Here is a 19,504-nt window from a genome sequence, read left to right as displayed (position 1 = left end):
CGTTTTGTTCTAACAGCGACTGGGGGTGGGGGGAGAGGGAGGGGCGGGGAGAAAAAAAAAAGCAGCTAAGCAAACCAAAAGAAACAATCACACACACACACAAAAAAAAGGTTTACATTTTCGGCCTTACGAAGAGTACTGTCGCGTCGCCCCTCTCCCTCCCCCGTCCCGAGGGCTGATCAATTCTCTTCCGTGTCCGTGCCCGGACGAGCAGCCGGGGAGATGGGGAGCTCTCTCCTGGCTCCGTCTAGCAACGGCCGCGACGGAGCACGGCTCCTGCTTTTGTTCTTTTTTTCACGTTTTTCACTTGCCTTCTCCCTCCCTCTCAGCATCGGCACATCGAAATGGGCCCCGCCAGAAGCGAGAGGGGTCCGGCAGACACCTTCTCCCCGTCGCCATGGCAAGCCCGGCCCACACAGCGACCAGCTCTTTGCTTTGCTCCAGGTTACTTCCCAATACACTGACGGAAAATAGAAACAAAAAATAAGTTAATTGCTCCTGATTCTATTCAGGAATCTTAAAAATAAATAGCTTCCCCTAGTCAAAGAGCGCGAAGCGTCCATTTAGCAGTAACGGGGCTAAACATTTGTTGAACTGGGAAAGGAACAAATGAGAAAGTGTCATTCATGGCTCCAGCTGCCGCTGGCCTCTCCCAGCCACTTCCACCAAGGGCCCTTTGGAGCTGATGACACCGCTGGGTCCCCTCACAGGCGGACTGATTAGATTAGACGTGATGGCTGCGGTTCACGTTCGGAGCTGGCACACGTAGCCAAATCGCTAGCATGAATTACGGGAGAACCGGAAGCTCTGCTTTAGAGGGTCACTTGTAATTTCGTTTATATGTGATTAAAGGCTTTATAGTGAAAAGGCTTTATTTGCACCAGTTTGGTTTTCGGTTTAGAGGCATCTGTACGAAATGTACTGTACTTCAAAACTTTGTTCCCCCTCTGGAAATACTTGTGTTGGATGAGTCAGTGTCAACTGTTTTTCATTTGTGATGGATTTGGGTAAAAATATCAATACTTTATTCATTTGCTTGCGGTGGAACTGCTAGAGAATTATGCCAACACATCCTCCCTGTATGGGCAGACTACACATACTCTCCGAAGATGTACACACACACACACATATAATATTATCTTTTTTCACCAGAGAAAGTGTCAATGAAGAAAACTTGTGTCACAACTTACAAGAACCCGCAAAGCTCATGAGCCTTTGCCTGCTCTCCCAAAACAGCAGAGCCCGAGGCTGCTGTGCGGTGCGCCCGAGCTTAGCGGTCGCCTCCTCTCCCGGGGCCGAGGCCGGGTGGGCCAAAGAGCCACGTCGTCGTCCCACTCCCCCAGCAGCCTGTCGGACAGCGGCAGCATCAGATTCCCCCGCAAAGGACGGCGGCTGGCCCACAGGGGTCTGCTTTCCCCTGCTTTAACTCCCCCGTTTATGTTTTGACTTCCCGTCAAAAGACAGTAAACAACAAGCCGTGAGTGGGAATGATCGGCGAGCCCTCCAGCCCCGCAGCAGCCGGGAGTTAATTCCGAATTGTAACAAACCAGGGCCATAGCGTTCCGCCGCGGCGGGGTCTGCGGACGGCCGGGCGGCGGAGGGACACGGGGCCGCGCACAGGGCACGGCGGCGGGGCTGAGGGGAGGACGGCGCTCCTGTTCCGTGTCGGAGTAAGTCGCCTGTTCACAAATGTGACGACTCGGAAGGGGACTGTTTGGAATGAAGTGTATCAAGAACAAACTTGAGCTTTAGCAGCGAATCCCGGTGGCAGCACTATTAATGACTACTATTAGAACAATAATAACGGTAATCAGGGTCTGGCCAGGCGCCGTCGGGTCCGCCGGTGTCGAGGAAAGAAGGATGCTTCGTGACTTCTCTGGTTCCTTCCACGCTCGGGTTACTCAGGGGCGCTCCGGAGACAGGCGGGCCGCTGCCCTCTCTGCCCTTTCCCGGTGGGGGAGAGCTGGGTCCGGGCGCACGGAGGGAGCGGCCCAGCCCGCTCGCGCAGGAGGGTTGCGGTAAAACACTCCCAAGAAAATATTAATACGCGCAACAGAAGGTTAGCGGAGTTATTATCCCTTTCAATTCATTTTTTACTTAAAAACGCAATGGAATTACTCATTTTATTAAGGAGGAAGAAATTAAAGATTAGGCTTTAGGCAGTATTTTACCTCCCTCTAATCGCCTCTGGGATCGGATTGGAGTAATCCTGACGACGAGATGAATTCGCTGGTGACTCGGATTTTGAATGCATGTAGAGATACGTTATGATAATAATGCAAGTGAGCAATATCAAGAACATAGCTTAGGAGCGAATGAAACACAAAGCCGATTACGGGGAAAAAGAGAACAGCAGCTTTCCCGAGCAGAGCACGAAATCAACTCCAGGCAAAACTTTTGCCCTTAATTCCTCCGACGGCTCCTAACTCTGGGAGGCCGACGAGCCCGCTCCTTCCCCCGTCGACCCCATCTGACGGGACTCGGTACGGGCCGCCAGACTGGAGGGAGCTCCGGGCCCGCCGTGCGCCCGCCAAAAGAAATCGGCCAAGAGGTTCCTTATCGCTACCCTGAGAGCCTGCAAATCTTTCTGCCTCGGGAATAAGAACCCTGGGCTAGCACTACCGCAGGATATTTGCAGCTCAGCAGATACGTAAAATCGCTAAAAAGATGCGATCTGAGAGCAAGGCAAAGCTCAGGACAAGACTAAAAAAAAGTGTAACTACATTGATTTTAGTAACTCTATAAATACTGCGGGCAACTCCAGTACTAGCAAGGCTCCATTGCTGAGATGGAACAGGATGACGTCCGGTCCCTTGCCCTCCCTCCCCCACTCCCCCCCCCCAAAAAATGGGGTTAGATCGCTATTGAAAAATTAGGCACTAACGCAAGTTTTCGAGTGCTGTACAGGGAGAAAGGGATACGTATCCGAAAGGAACTAAAGAATAATAAAGCTCCCGCTTCTCCAGTAGTGTATCTCAGTATGGAGGAGACCAGGATAATTGCAATAGCAGGGCTGTAATTGCTGCTTTAGGATATTTACCCTGTTCAAATGACACTACATATTTTACTTCCAAACACATGTCAAAAAGTCAATCCTAAAAAGACCAGTTAAGAGCAAGCTGTTAACATATTAAGTATATGGGATTTGAAGCCTCTAAACCCCACTCAACAATAATTCCCTTCTTCAACACCAATCAAGAGGAAATTTGCCTAGATTGAATTAAATGTAAATTGCTCTGAAGGAGGAAACTCCTCTGGAGGACACAAAATACGCTAGAGACACCGACACCCTGGAGAAAGCTGGTAACCCGGGGCAGCTGCCCCGCACGACGCTGGGGGGATACGGGTCCGCCCCCGCCTCACCGCCCGCCGCAGGTCCCCGCTCCCTCCTTCCCCTCCAGGTCGGTGACACCGGCCGAGCCAGGACTGACGGTGCCAATGCGGAAAGCAGCAGGTAAGAGGCTGCGGCAACCCGATCCGGGGCAGCAATTATGGTCTTAACGCCCTGACCCACCTGCCGTGGGGGACTGGGGAGAAGGAGGGGGAGGTGAGCGGCGCAGCCCCGGGCAACGGCCCACCACCCAGACCGGGGGGAAATGGAGCAGGTCTGGAGCGGGGAATCGCGTCCGGAGACCCCTCAGGGCCCAGCACTGTCCAGTACAGATTCCGCCCTTCCTTTCCCCCATGCGTGTCCCCACGGCTGTGTCCTCCCCAGCACGACCCGAGGTCAAGCTTCGGCTCTTGTTGCCCGCCTGGGTTCCCGGGCATGAGCCCGACAGGGCGGACACGGAGGTCGCAGGGTGTGCGGAGCAGATCCTCTGCAGTGAGGGGTACCCTGTACACAGACAGCGTCGTTCGACGACCGTCCCGCGGATCACAGGATATTCTCTTCCTCAGTCTCCCGCAGCTACTCGTTGTTGTAACGGAGCTCCGGGCCGCGGAGGTACCGTCGTGAAACAGCCGCTGCTCTGCCCTCCTCAAAAGGAGCCGCGGGGGCCTGGGGCGGCATCGGCGAGGTCACACTGCCAAGGGCAAGGATGCCTTCCTCCATCCCTCCGTCCCTCCATACCTCCCTCCCTTCCCGGGACCCAAACCCTTCATCCCGGCTCTCACTGTACTGCAAGTGGGTTGTCCTGGGCCGAGGCCGGAACGGTGGTGGAGAGACACAACCCTTTGCAGGTTCCTCGGCGAGTACCCGAGCAGCGGAGGCCGGACCTCCCTTCCTTGCTTGAGGCTTCTCTCCATTACCAATACTGAGACCTCCTGCTTCTCTCGCCCGGCCCCGGAGAAGGCCAGTGCTGGACATTTTGAAGGGAAGGCCGCCCCATGGGTCCCTCGGCTGGGGGAAGCGGCCCGACCGCTCGCTCCCGGGGGTGGCAGGAACGGAGCGACCCTTGGCTTTTCCCCGGGGGGTTATTTCGGTAGCAGCCTCTCAGTCAGTAGCCAAGTAAACCCGCAGGCCGGGAGGAGGAACGGGATCTTGTCCTGAGCCCGAATTTCGGATGGTGGGATGGGCGGGAACACGGAAAGCCCCATGCACACCTCTGCCCCTCTCATTGCGAGCACCTCCGCTTCGCTCTAAGTAAGAACACCCGCTAAAGCTGCCTGCCCCGAACAGGGCCGTCAAACTTCTCTTAAATACCTGTGGATCGCCTCTGTTTAGGTGAGTATGTACGTATAAGCAGTGTATGGGCTGTATATTCCTTCATATATCTATACCGACCTTGAGCTTTTGGTATTTGTGTTGCGCATGTATTTTATAAGGACAGAGAAGCTATACTTAGTATATATGCAAGTTACATATGTATATATATAAATATATAAATAGTGCTTCAGATTTAAAAGGCACTCCCTCTTCCTACCTCCTTTTTCTTCTCTTCCCCTGCCCCAGGTTTTGAGTCATCCTATTGCTCCCAAGCACTCGTTCGATTTGGCCCGGGAGGTTCCTGTATCCCCACGCGCTGCTCTCGCCGTCTGCTTGTCTCAAGTTCCCCGCTTATTGGTCTACTATGTTTTCCAAAAGCTCACCGCCACCTGACCTTGTTCTTTAAAGCAGTGAGCAGACCAGGAGCAGTCCCAGGAGCAGAGCAGCCCTCTCCCTCCCTCAGACGCATACACGTACGCACGCACAAAGAGAGCTCGGGCTGGAAAGTGGCAAGGAAACAAACAGCTTCCCCTCCAGCCGCTTCTTCTGCAGCACCTCGTTTGACAAATACCCTGGCGCTTGCCCTTGAATTGGGTTTCACATCCCTATTTAGTTCTTGGACAATGATTTTAGATGATGTCACTTAAAGCCAAACAAGAAAATTGATCTCGGATTTGCTTGGCCTCTAAAGCCTGGTTAAGCAGATTGCAAATAATAATAATAAAAAGAGAGAGGGAGGGAGGCAGAGGGGAGACGAGGAGGGAGAGCCACCTCCTTCCTTGGGCGGGGGAGGCGCGGGCGCCAATGAAAAGTAGCCGCTTGCTGGGGGGGAAAAAACTTTTCCTGTTGACTGTTGGAAGCGAATTGAGCAATTATCTAGTTTACCTTCTCCTCTTGGAAGTTAACGATTGGTGAGATCTTGGCTGCGTTATTGACACAACACTTTCTATTGATAGAAATAAGTAGCGATTGTCCCGAGTCATTGGTGCGCCAAAGTAAACTGTGATGGGCTGGCATGAGTCCACTGGACTGAGAAGGCTGGTTCCGCCGGCGGAGACTGTGGTGATGGTGTCGGCGGCAATGCTGGTCTCCCTCCTTGCAGATCAGTAACAAGAAAGTGAAAGACAGAGAGAAGGGAGAGGAGGGAAAAAAAAAAAGAGGCGTCTACCAGAGCGGCACAAACCGGGCGAACAAATGCAATTCAGCCATGGACAATAGTGGCCACCACACGGCGACCAAAATCCTAGCGACTCCTCCGGCCAGAGAAAGCCTGTCTGCCAGGAGCGACATGATCAGCACGCCCAAGCCCCTCGCCTTCTCCATTGAGCGCATCATGGCGCGGACTCCAGAGCCCCGCTCCATCCCTGTCCCGCAGCTACTCCATGGCTCCGTGGCCAAAGGCGATCCCAAGCACCCGCTGCATCTCAACTCTTCCATCCCCTGCGTGATCCCATTTGTCCCGGTGGCATACGACACTCTGCCCAAAGCGGCGGTGGCTGGACCGGAACCCAGGAAGGCTCACTTAGACTCCTCATCCTCGTCCTCCTTTAGCTGCGGCGATCTCTTGAACTGTGCCCTGAGCTTGAAAGGAGATTTCCCCCGCGATGCCCTGCCCTTGCAGCAGTACAAACTGGTAAGACCCCGAGTGGTCAATCACTCCTCCTTCCACGCCATGGGAGCCCTGTGCTATTTTAACCGAGGCGACAGCCCCTGTCACCCGTCCTCCAGTGTCAACATCCACCCGGTGGCTTCTTATTTCCTTAGCTCTCCCTTGCACCCGCAGCCCAAGGCTTACCTGGCAGAGCGAAACAAGCTCGTGCTGCCCACTGTGGACAAGTACCCGTCGGGGGTGGCCTTCAAGGACTTATCGCAGGCTCAGTTGCAGCACTACATGAAAGAAAGTGCTCAGATCCTCTCGGAAAAAATCGCCTATAAGACCTCGGAGTTCAACCGCGGCTCCCCGAGCAGCAAGCCCAAAGTTTTCACGTGTGAAGTTTGTGGAAAGGCAAGTAGCGTGGCAATCCACCTCTCTTCCCCAACCTCCTGTCCCCCTTCATCTGCCCGCCGGTTGTCGGTCCTTTGCTTGCTTGATTTTTAAATTACGGCTTCCCCTCGGCACTCTCACCTTCTAATTGCAATTTTAATTTATTTTTTGTCTCATTCCTCTTTACAGGTATTTAATGCACATTATAACTTAACGCGCCATATGCCGGTGCACACGGGAGCCAGACCCTTTGTTTGCAAAGTTTGCGGAAAGGGCTTCAGACAGGCGAGCACGCTCTGCCGGCACAAGATCATCCACACCCAGGTGAGCCCCGCTCCGTCCCTTTCTCTCTGCCCAAGACCATCCATTCAGGTCTTTCGGGGAGCTCGGCGATATCCGGCCGCTCCGAGGCAGCGGCGTGGGGCGTGCGGCGGCCGATTCAGAGTCGCGGGGGGATTTCCTCTGCCCCAAGCGCGGTAGGTACCTCGGGGTACCCCGCACCGGCAGCTGCGAGCCGTCAGTTAACACACAGACCCCGCAAACGAGTTCATAAACCCCGCAAACCAGCACACAGACCCCGCCAACCAGAGTAGAAACCCCGCAAAACAGCAGTGACTTGGTGTTTGTTTCCCTTCAGGAAAAGCCACACAAGTGCAACCAGTGCGGCAAAGCCTTTAATCGGAGCTCGACCCTGAACACGCACACGCGAATACACGCCGGCTACAAACCATTTGTCTGTGAATTCTGTGGCAAAGGCTTTCACCAGAAAGGTACCAGTCTCCAGCGCCATCTCTCTTGCCCGACTCCCCCACCCCAAGCGAGGTCAAGTGTCGGGACAGTTTGCGACAGGGAGGGTGGTGGAGAATTAATTTTGGTTTCTATTTTTCTTATTAGCTATTCAGGTTAATTTTAAGTATGGCTAGCCCCGACACATCCCCTCTGGCCTAGCCCACGGAGCTGGGGGCATCGTTTCGCGGGAAGTGCCCGTTCTCCCCGCGCTGCAACACACAGCTTCCAGCGCGGTTCGGCAAACGATTTGGCCGGGTTTACCCCCCTCCGAATGCAAGAATTTAGTTACTTTTTCCCCCCACGTTGCTGAGAAGACTAAATCTAGGGAGTTTATTTCTGCGGTTGTCGTGATTTTGATTTATTCGATCATTCCCTTGTCTTCTGTCAGAGAAACAGCCGCAAGGATGATGGGAATAAGGCCGGCGTTTGCTAAGAGATCGGCGGTTGTTTTAGCATAAAGCCGAGCTCTGGCCATGAGACAGGGTGTGGGGATTTTTATATTCTTCTCCTTTTTCCAGCGTCCATCTCTCGAACCCAGGTCCCTTTTGCCCTTCTTGTCTCGTTCCCAGGCAATTACAAAAACCACAAGCTGACTCACAGCGGGGAGAAGCAGTTCAAGTGCAATATCTGCAACAAGGCTTTCCACCAGGTGTACAACCTGACCTTCCACATGCACACCCACAACGACAAGAAGCCCTTCACCTGCCCCACCTGCGGCAAAGGCTTCTGCAGGAACTTTGACCTCAAGAAGCACGTCCGCAAGCTGCACGACAGCCCTCTGGGACTGCCCCGGCCCCCCGCCGAGTTGGGGGGGCCCGACCCGCCGCCCCCGCCCGGGCCGCTGCTGCAGGGCCCGCCGCCGCTCCAGCCCTGAGGGGTGGCCGCCTGTGCGAGCCCCCACCGCCTCTTTGCATGCACCTGTTAAGCGGTTTTGTGTATGATCTATATCGCCACTAACGTTTATGGGACCGATTGTTTCCTATTTTTTTATTTTTACGTTTGTTCTTTAAAGACTCTATTTTTTTTGTTGTTGTCGTTGCATCTCAGGTGGAGAGATGGTTTAAAAAAAAGAAAAGAAAAAAAAGCGCCAAGCCAATTTCTTCTGTATTTATTTGGGATCTGTATTACCCGAGACGGGGACGCTGCACCACTTTAATTATTTCGATGTATATATATATTCCCACTGTGTTGATCCTGCCCTGCTGGTTATCCTACCCTTTTTGATTTCCTCCTCTCCCTCTTCCCCCTGAATATCGTATCTATATGGACAGAACTGTTCTCTATGTACGGATTTGAATTTCGGATTGATTCTTGCACGTGGAGAAAAAAAAAAAAAAGAGAATTCGTTGACCTGGTGGAAATAAACCTTTGCCGAGGAGTGACTGCGGTGGGGGCTGCGCTGCCGGCGCTGAGCTGCGGCGCGGCCGGGCGGGCGGCGAGCGTGGCGTTGGCTCTGCCGCACGGCAAAGCTCTCCCGCGTCCTTGCCAAAACACTGAAACAACCACTAAAGACTTTAATTAAGAGGGGTAATTAGTTCGGATTGATCAAAGCCGGGTTGTTATGTTATTAGCTGCTCAGCAGACTCTGCCAAGCCGAGCCCTGAAAGCAAAGCCCGCCCGTCGGTGGGTGGCTGGGGAGCGAAGGGAGGGGGTGTCTGGGATTATACGGCTCCCGGGGTAACCGAGCCAGGCATGGAAGATGGGTGCTGCCCCCCGGGAAGGGCAGGCGGTCCTGCTCAACGCCCGTTGCTGACACAGGGCTGTGCCTGCAGCACACCTCAGGTTCGGGGTCCTTCCCCGAGCAGGGGGCCGGGCGATGCTTTCCTCCGGGGCAGGGTCCGAGGACGGCGGCGCGGTGCGGTCCGGGGAGACGGACAAGGCGCCACATGGACACTGGATTTTTGCCTCACTCTCGGGAGACCTACCTGCGGATCAGCCCCGAAGTGAGCTCTGCAAGAACAGGGGATGTGGTCCCGCGGGGCATCCCTGGTCTTGCCCAAGTTTTGCAGCACCTGGAGCCCTCCCTGGGTTTTGGCGAGGAGCGAGACGCTATGGTTAAAATCATACCTAATGCGTTACATCCAGGAGAGGGCATACCCCTTGCAGGCGGCGCTCCCTCCTCCCCCGGGGCGCCCCCTCGGGGGTGTCCGCAACCAGCGGATCTGGCCGTCAGGTTGGGGCCGGCGGCTCTGGTCTCACTCCACGCCTTTAAGAGCGGCTGAGAGGGGAACCGCGTCTCTCTCCTTTCACACATCTCGGATTACCGCGATAATCCTCCGAGCGGGTGGCTCTGCGTGTAAAAAGCAAAGCAACAGGTCGGATCCACAGCTCAGGCAGACTCCGCGGGACCCGGCAGGGATCAGTCCTTCGGAAGGCAGGAGGGCCGCTTTCCCCGTGTCCCAGGAAAAGCGGCCAGTGATTTGGGTGGCGGGACCTCAGTGCAGCCCGCTGACATGCACCGGCTGTGCAGCGGCGTGGGGCCACCCCCGGGAGCAGGTCTCCTTTTCCGAGTCCTTGGAAAAGTGATAAGCTCTCCGCTTTTACCCGGGAACTGCGGCGGCAGGGGCAGTGGGATGGGGAGGTGAGCGACCCCTGAAGTCACCTCGGGAAAAGCAGGAGGCAGGCTGAAGAGGGCCAGGAAGGAGAGGGTCCTGCAGAGCTGTGGGGACAGGGCAGCTGTCCCTTAAGCTGTCCCTGCGGGCACTTCCCCTCCAGCTCTGCTCGGATCCTGGGAGCGGGAGAGTGTCATTCAAAGTTCCTCAGGGATAAATTCCTCCCAAATTGGGTGGCTACAGTGCACTTCTAGTTAAAAGGAAAACTTTTGCAACACCTAATGAAAAGTAAGATGTCCAAAAGATCCCACTGAAATGATATGGATGTGCTATTTCAATGAGCCTCTGCCTGAGGGAAATAATTTGAAGTAGAAATCCAACTTACTGTTCCTATTGAAGAAGTCCAACTTGCTTTCCTTATTGCTGAGCAGATGTGATAGTACAAGATACTGCAGTTAGCTTGACAAGGTGCTAAGTATCTTCATTTCATAACTCTTTCGAGTAGTTCAAAACTATTAAAGCACTTCAGGTATACTGTAAAAGTCACAAAAGTATTTTATATCACAACAAAAGAATATGAACATAAATATATGGTGAAACAAAAGGAAAATATAATCTGGCCACCTTGTGAGGAGCATGTAACAGTTTCAAGTCAAAAACATACATGAGGTCCGAAGACACAACATAAGGCCATGCTCGCTGGTTACTCAGATGTCTCTGGCAATTCTTTGCTCTATCTTGTTTCTTCAGACTGTTTTCTAAGTGCTGGGAGAAATGAGAGCTCAGTCTTCCCCAGGCAGAGACTGTAATTTTTTTCTTTTTTTATGGTTAGAGAGATAATTTCTAATGTTACTTGGCCATAGAGCATTTACAGGTCTATAAACTGTAACTGGTATTTTGCTGTCCCTCCTGTTGCTGCATGGTCTGGGTTCTTCTGTGTATTCCTGATGAAAAAGGGTGTTCTGCTAAAGAATGCATTTGCAGGGGTGACCATGTTTTGAAATGGAGTGGAAAGGAGGCACTCTAGCTTTATTCCAGGGTGAAGTAGAGAAAGTGGTGGATAAGCATCACTGGCATGGATAAGCATTTCTCCTTCCTAGATTTCTTAGGGTAAACACTACAGATGTGGGACTTCACAGGGAGATAAGGATAGCTCATTTGTTATTTCACCATATAAAACCATGTTTGTGACAAAGACTGGGATTAATTCATGTCTTGGAAGGCCTGCACAGAATTACCTTTCATTTCCTGTCTTTCAAGATTAATCTCAGGTTAAGTGAATTTCTAGTTAATGGTCAGAGGCAATTCAAAGCTGGTGAAATCATCATGAGAGACAAAAGATACAATTTGATAGATATCCAAAGAGTAGAGCTGTTAGCAGCTCTCCATACCACATAGAAGATTAACAATTTGTATTATTTTTTTAATTGTGAAAAATTTTGATAAAAGAAATTGAGTCATCTCTACCTAAAGGAAAGGTTATGTTTTCTCATTCCTGTGTGCCAGTTAGCGTAATTGTCATATTATCTATATCCTGTGTGACAACTGGTCAGCCTCATTCTATCAGTGCCTCACGGATATTGGGAGGATAAGGGGTTTGGTGCATCTGGATCTGCTAAAACAAAGCTGCAGAGTTGAGCATTAGCATCCTGACAACAGTGTAGTCCAGCCCCCATCAATCACAACAGCTTCACTTCAGTTCTGAATGAAAGGGAGACAAACCTGGTGCCTATGGGACTCTGGAGCAGCGGGCCCTGGTAAATGAGGAGCACTTGCCTTCTACCCACTGTTCCCACCCAGAATTTCTCAGATGGGACTGATTTTTTTTCTGTGCTTGTTAGATGCTACAGTTTTGTTAACACAACAGTATCAAAAGTGATGTGTATCTGAAAGAGCTACCAGCGTTACCAAAGCTGTCATATATCAATGTAGACATAAAATACAGCAACAGCGGGATCTTCTCACAGCATCAGATGCAAAGTTCTTTCTGAAGCTGAAATGGTACTGACTTTGCTTTACTACTGCTTTATTTGGAATCAGACACCTCCCAGCAGCAGTAACAACAACAAATCCCGCCTCCCCGCCCCAATAGCAAAGGAAAAAAAAGACTAAGATATTAGTAATGATGTTTGGATTTTCTTTTTGCTGTAGTTTGTTTGTTTGTTTTTTTTTAAGAAAAGCCATGCCTGTCAAAGTATAAACTAAGAACAACATTTTTTAATAGCTCCCAAAAAAACATTCTCTAGTTCATGGGAAGTTATATAGAAATCCAGCAAAATGAATATTGGACAGTATTTAGTCAAGGATGCATTTTTTAGATTATTATTATCATGATTTTCAATCAATAAGTTTCATCCCCCAATCTTCCACTCCATCTTTATTACTACAGTGATAAAAATGGAGAGATTAAACAAAGTGCCACCAGTTTATCTGCAGCCATATCAAATGAAGGCATGTTGGTCACAGTGTAGTATGAGAACAGTTTATTTAGACAGTGCCTGAAAACAAGCAATTAGAACATTTCTACTCTGTACCTCCTCTGCTATACTTAGAATGGACCAGTCATAATTTTTAATTTGGAGCTTGTTAAAGAAAAAAGGGACCTGATTTTTTTCCTGGGATTTTGACATACTAATATCAAATAATTACAACTCTGTGAGTATGGAAATCTTTCCACCCACTAGCTGTTTGGCTACTGGTTTGCTCAGGTACCATCTTTACAGAGGAAGAATTATGTTGTACCCTACTGGCAACCGTAGTAGTAACAATTTAGTAGTAACTCCCACTTCTGCAAAAGCAGTGGTAGCTCCAGCCTCACTCCATGCTAGGTTCTCCCTTCTCCGGGCCCCAGGCTACAGGCTGCATAACTTTTGGATGATCACTTAGGGGCTGCGCAGCACACAGTGACCCTCTGCAACAGCTGGTTGGACTCACCATTAGTCCTGTGAGTTTGCAGAAAGTTGTTCTTTTGCTTCAGTGATGTGCAACTCTTGAAACCATACAAAACTTCTCCTCTTACCTCTGGTGGTATTATGAACTATGAGCAGTGTCTCTGTTCAGTCCTCTAAAGCTTCCATGGACATTATTTAATGGCTTCACTGTCCAGTCACTCTATTGTAATAGAATCCTTGTATATTTATTAGGCACAGTATTAAATCCAATTACCATTTGTCACAAAACAAGTATTACTCAAAATGCTTTTCTGTTTTTTTTCTGAATAATTCTATGAAAACTTAATACATCATATATTTTATTTTGTGTGGGAAATGGAAGAGTGATGATCTGCAAATATAAGCACAAGCAACTTATCTGCAACAGAACAGGTAAGTTAAATATTTATTTTCAGGGATAGGACTATAAGATTCAGTTGCAGACTGACACAGCATGTGAGAGAAACCTTGATTCCCAGTACTTTAGTTTAGAGGGATTAAATAACACAGAATAAAACTTTTCAAAATATTTCTGAAACACGTTAACCTCTTGATATTACCATGAAACATCGGAAGAGTTTATATCTCCACCTAAAACCCTTGCCCAGCTCAGATTTAATAGAAAAAACCTTGAACAAGAACTTTCTAAATAACAATTAACGAAAAACTCTTGGATAAGTTCAGTTGCTGAAGAACTTAAACAAAATCTGAACCACAATACCTTTAGAAAAATAATCACATAGCTTTAACTAGAAAACATCCTAATACCTTGCTTCTTTTTCCCTGTTTAACAGAAAATAAAAAAGAAATGGCAATCTTATTTTTTAACCTAGTATATTTTGAAGGAACAATATGCTTCCTGTTAAATAATATAAATTATTAAAAGGAATGCAGGAATCACATAACCATTTGTTCTTTTGTTTGCCAGCAAATACATTAATATGCATATTATAAATAAGAATATATTTTTAACAAAACACTTCGGGTACTTTAACTGAATACTAAAAGCGGAGGGTCCAATTGTTGCTTTGTCCAGTAATGCTACTGCATCCCATGAACCTAAGATGTGCAAGTGATACAGGAAATTTATTTAGATTACAATTTTAAATGTATATGAAAAACCAGTTTGAAAAGCTACAGCAGAACTGGCTAGAACACCTAGATAAATACCAAAAAAAATTAATAATTACTTTTGTAGACAACCTGTAATTATTATGATTTCATATAATTCATGGACTGTTTTGATTTGCTAGACCTAAGAAGCAGAGACACCCTTCCCTACAAACAGTGTTTCTTCTGTTCTTGTGGAGTGTTCTGGTTTTCACATACCTTGAGAAATTCAGTGTACAGTTACATTTTCTTTGTGAAAACAGTGAACTACATAAGGATTATAACTAGAGCAGAGGCTGAGTTACCCTAAAATGAAACTGGCACAAGACAGGCAGCTGGGTCCCCAGCAATGTAAAACTCATGTTTCTTGAAAAAGCAGTTGTTCTAAATCCTGCCTGATGCTGAATGTTATTTCACTCCAGACTGACTTGTAGTGAAAGTTACAATGGGCAAAGAGCTAATTCAGTATTTGCAAGAAAAGGAGTTGCAAACCAAGTTGCATTTACTATAATTAACTTACATCTGTCTCTATACAAATTACAGAAGGTGTTACTTCTTAAGATTTTTTTCTGAATCCTTTTTTTTGGGCAGAAATTTCCTTGACAAATCAGCATTTATAAATCTCTGTAGATGTTGACAAAACATTCATATAAAAACATTTTGTACTGGCAGGAATTTTTTGGAGACCAGAACTAACCTGCTTAAGGGCAAGGAAGAGCCTGCTGGGTTAGATTAATGCCTGCAGGGGTCACAGTCACATTCAAATCCCTCTTCTGCTTCATGTCCTTCTAAGCACTGTTCTCTGTTCCATGCTATAGAGTCAGAATGTCTGTTTTGGTCTTTCCTTGGACTGCTTCTCTTTGCACAAATGTCATAAGATCGGACAGGGAATTGGAGATTGGATAGGGGTCCCAGAATTGCAGTATGTGATGATCCCAGTGACGGGTGTTCTGTACCAATATTTTGCAAGAGAACTTCCTTTTTAAAAGTGAATTAATTAAAAATTATCTTACTATGCTTAAGCAACTCATAAGGAGATAGAAATAATTTAATTAATTTAATGTGGATGTCAGGCATTTCAGGAGCATTCCCCAGTCCCCAGTCTTGATATTCCAGATTCTAGGAATTAATATTTCATTTGCTGAGTGTCAGAAAAGGTTACTCAGGCTGGGGTTGCAACACTTTTGAAAGATCTTGGCTTCACCCTAATGCACAGAGATAATTTCTGGAATTATGAGATTATTTCCTAACTGGCATTCCTGCTTTCCCAGTCAGTTTTGTTGGTCATGCTCTTTGTACAAGCCATCTGCGTATTTTACAGATCTCTTAGTTTATTTCCATTTCTTAAGGAGTGTGAAGCACCAGCCTGTAAAGTGTCCCACTGCCTTATCCAAGGTTTAAATATAGTTACTGTCTCACCCCTTTTAATAATCAAGTGGTTGATAAATACCACATGGAATAATTAGGTTACAAATATTTTTTTCCTGGATTTTTGTTTTCTTGCTGGCAAAGTTCAGTTCAGAAAAATCTTGCTTAAGGTATGAGTCAAATCAGCCTGTCTACCTTGGGCAACTCTTACAACTTTGGACATCCTAACAGGAAGTAAATGAACTTAAATGTCTATATTTTCTATAGCATCAATGAAGAGATGTAGGTGTCTCTAGCAGTTCCTCCCACGTTAGGTAGTGCCTTCACTGCAAACAGTTTGCAGTTCTAGCAGCCTTCTGAAGCAATCCAGTTACTGAAGCATCCTTTTTCTCTATTATATCATATAGGTGAACAAGATGGAATCCCAGCAAGTGTTACACTCGTGACCAATTTTTGCATAATAATTTGGTGTTGAGGTTACTTATTCACATAGCCAGAAGCTGTACTCTGCTTGGCTTGGCTAACCTACAACAGCAACATCTGCATCATAGGAGACCATCCTAGTCCTTCAGCATCAGTACACTGAGTGAAAGCATTCTCGGAGCCTCCTAGTTATCTCTGCACCTGACATGAAAATATTGATGTGGACAGCAGGACTGCTCTCCTTGGTCAGGCTGTCAGAGGTAACAGAGTTGCTGTTCTAGCTGAGTGCTCTGGAGCACAAATACTGTTTTCAAGCAGCCTTGAAAGAAGCTATGAAATATCAGTCCTACCACCCAGTGAGTCTGTGGTGTAACCACTGGATGCTCTGTGTCCTGCATGCCTGGCTGCACAGTACCTCATTTTCAAAAAAAGAGACGAAAAACATTCTCATGACAGATATTGTGTGGCTTTCTTGTTTTCAACTTTCTCCTTGGATTTGGGTATAGTCCATTTTGAGTTGTGCAGATTAAAGACTTCTTCCTGTTGGATGAGCTGAATTCTGTCAATTGTTAGATTTCATTATCAAATTCTGCTCTTGTTTGCACCAGGTAGATTTTAAGAACCTTAGGCCCTCAGCAATGCAAGCTGGAATGACTTTCTGCATCCATGGTTAGGGCTATATTCAACCATGAAGACTTTACAGCCTAACAAAGTGTCTGGCAGATAGGCTGTGATGGCTGCAGGTAATGTCAAAGCAGTTATTTCTACTAGCTAGCACAAGTGAGGGAACAGAAAAATTCTGGAGATTCCTCTGTGCAGAAAAATTAAATGCATAGTGGACTTCTCCCATCTATTTAATAAATATTCTCAAATTAATTAAATCCTATTAAATTGAATGTTGAAAAAAACTAACAACTTTGAGTCCAACTAGTCAGATAAGACAATTTTTGGAAGACAATTATCCTGTGTTATCAGCAATTTAAAAAAGTAAAAAAATGGTTTATGGTACCTCAGTTTGTAACTAATAATTTTCCATTTTCAAGGGGCTTTCCAAGATGTCAGGAACACCATATCCTAATTGATGTGGACATTCTCAAATATTTTATAGTTTTACTTTGTTACTGTTTTTAAAAATCTAGAGGCATACCATAACATCCTGTGTTATTTTAAAAGTTTAGACAGAGGCTTCATAGTACTTAGATTTTGCCACCAACTTCAGTAGAATCAGCATGAGACATGGGTATTTGAAAGATGATAATATGGATATGCAGAAATATTATCCACATTAGTATATAACTGTTCTGTGAAGATGTCACATTAAAATCCAAATATAAGCATTCTGAAGATAGAGAGGAAGACAGACGTGTACCCCAAAAATCTAAATATTCTATTTATATCTGTAAAATGTTTGGGCACCAACAATGGTGGATATAATGTCAGGCATACAATACTTCCTACCCATAAAATGTTACTATGCTATAGTCTATTTCCAAATAAATAGTGTTGCCAAATAAATATTTGTAGATAATCCTGCATTTTTGGTGTTAGTAGTCTGATCTCTTCAATAGGTATCTGGGCAGTGTCATTCCACTGCAGACATATACCATGCAATCAGCATTATACTCACAGTGGGATACTGCTGTTAATTGCCACAGTTGTAGCTCAGAATAAGGTAGCAGCTTCTCAGTGAGACACAAACAAATTAAGTTTATATTTAAATTAATCAATCAGAAAAAAAACCCTTACCCACAACTGTCTGTTGTTTGTATCGTTCATTAGGTATTAATATCATAAAGGGATTGCTAATTTTCTTGTGATTTATTGTACACGCTATTATCCAGTAAAAGAGTGTGTTTGAAATGATGCTTAGGGATCTAACTCAGGTCTTCTTTAAGCTTTCTGAGGAGAGATTCCACAGTATTCAAGTTTTTTGGTGGGCACCATCAAGACTGAGCCCTCATATGATACTTGGGAGGGAGTGCCATGTCCATTTGCTTTGTTTCTTTGTTATCCCAAGCAGGACAATTTCCACAAGGAAAGATGTAAAGATTCAGTATCTATGAGTTCAGAAGGTATTTTGTTATTGGCTTCTTCTATCCTGAATTTTCATCACACCAGCGAAGGAACCTGTTGTCAAGGAAGACAGATGGAATCCAAAACTGGGGGTTGTTTTTTTTAAATCCAAATCTGACCACTAATGCTATAATTTTATATTTGTCCATATTAAAGACAAAAGTGGGTCATAACAAGATATCCTTGAATGATAGACTCTTAATTAAGGGGAGCATGCTCCTCATGATGATGAGGTGGATGACTAGAGCACCTGCTTTGGCTATAAACTCTGTAATACAAAACAGACCCCTCCCTGCTTTGAAAGAACAATCTGTGTTAGGCTTTTGCACTGGAATTACACTGATCATGTCTAAGACTGTAGCTAAACAGAAAGAAACTTGACATGTAAAACCAGACATAGGAGAATTGCTAAAGTTACTGACAGATCCTGTCATCTCTGTGAAATCCAATTGAACTAAATCTTTGCTTGATGATTCAGCTGTGAAGGGCAGAGATTTAAGCAATTGTTTTCTGGGGCTGGTAATTGAAAGCAAACAGTGGAAATTCAGTGGGATGTTTTGGGGAAAACCCAAGATTAGAAATTTGTTTTTCTCATAATTTCTCTTTATATAAGTAGTTAATTTTCATTCTCAACCCTTCCAACTCTCCCTCACACACACATACAGAAGAAAAAAAGTACTAATTCAAATCTGTAGCTGTACACTCTTTTGGTCTGGGGCTTTATGAATTCCTGTAGAGAGCAAGTACCTGTGTCTTATTCACCATCCCAGCCTGAGTCCCTGGTTCTATCATGTACCCCTGCATATGAGCATTTGACTGGTATGAAGTCCTATTCAGTGCAGGATCTGAATGGCAACTATTCATAAATAACTCTGTCATAGAGCCATACACTCTCCTTTAGCAAAAAGAAAACTCTACAAGCCTTGCACACAACCATGTGACTTGTACTTGCTAATAGTCAATTAAATAGAGCTGAGAGAACCCTCCTAGGCACTGAAGCTCAGTAGTCTGTACTATCAAACTAGTTAGTCCAGTCACTAGCATGGTTTAGTGAGGGCCAGACAAAAAAATTCCCAAACACAGTTAGGGATTAGCATTGATCAACGGCTGTTCCCACTAGGCAGGCGGCATGCAGTCACTCTGAAGATTAAGAAGATTAAATAATATAAATACAGGTTGGGATTTTTTTGTTGGCTACATTAAGTGCCTGCACTTCTCTGGGGACACCCCCTTGTCACAGGGGAGAAGCTTGTGTGCCCTCATGAGATTGTGTGCTATGCTGGTGGTATGTGCCTCCAGTAGGGTCTCCCATGCCAGACAGGTCTCAGCTGAAGGGTCAAAGAGTGTCCATGGGAAGGATGGGCTCGCTAGCCCTCTGGCAACCATCCTAGGAGAAGGACAACTCTAACTCCAAACCTGGGCAGATGGAGCTTGCTTAGCCCTGTAAGGCTTTCCATCTAAGAGAAGGATACTCTAACCAAACCTGTGTCCTGAGGTATTCATTGTCACTGTCCAAGTTTGCTCGGCCGTGGCAGATGAACCTTAGGAGTAAAGGGTGGGGCCAGTTCTGCGCACGCTGTGCCTCACCTAAAAAATCCATTGAACAGGCTCGAAGGGCACACCCACATTG

The 19,504-nt window shown here is 46.8% G+C and overlaps 1 protein-coding gene across 1 annotated transcript; it reads left to right on the top strand.

The window, feature by feature from the left end:
• The first annotated feature begins 5,852 nt into the window (after positions 1-5,852).
• Positions 5,853-8,292, top strand: FEZF1 (FEZ family zinc finger 1). Its single transcript, XM_071550003.1, has 4 exons — positions 5,853-6,650; positions 6,819-6,953; positions 7,267-7,399; positions 7,988-8,292. The coding sequence occupies exons 1-4, from the start codon at positions 5,853-5,855 to the stop codon at positions 8,290-8,292; spliced, it is 1,371 nt and encodes a 456-aa protein (XP_071406104.1).
• The last annotated feature ends 11,212 nt before the right edge of the window (positions 8,293-19,504 follow it).

The sequence above is a fragment of the Pithys albifrons genome, chromosome 3, assembly GCF_047495875.1.
Source record: "Pithys albifrons albifrons isolate INPA30051 chromosome 3, PitAlb_v1, whole genome shotgun sequence".
Classification (NCBI taxonomy): domain Eukaryota; kingdom Metazoa; phylum Chordata; class Aves; order Passeriformes; family Thamnophilidae; genus Pithys; species Pithys albifrons.
The sequence above is the reverse complement of the archived record's forward strand: the minus strand, read 5'-3'. Positions and strand labels throughout refer to the sequence as shown.

Bases quoted from the DNA above. Each gene is read 5' to 3' on its own strand.
- FEZF1 (XM_071550003.1), top strand. From the start codon at position 5,853: ATGGACAATAGTGGCCACCACACGGCGACCAAAATCCTAGCGACTCCT. The intron at 6,651-6,818 runs GCAAGTAGCGTG...TCCTCTTTACAG, and splicing joins CGTGTGAAGTTTGTGGAAAG to GTATTTAATGCACATTATAA. The intron at 6,954-7,266 runs GTGAGCCCCGCT...GTTTCCCTTCAG, and splicing joins ACAAGATCATCCACACCCAG to GAAAAGCCACACAAGTGCAA.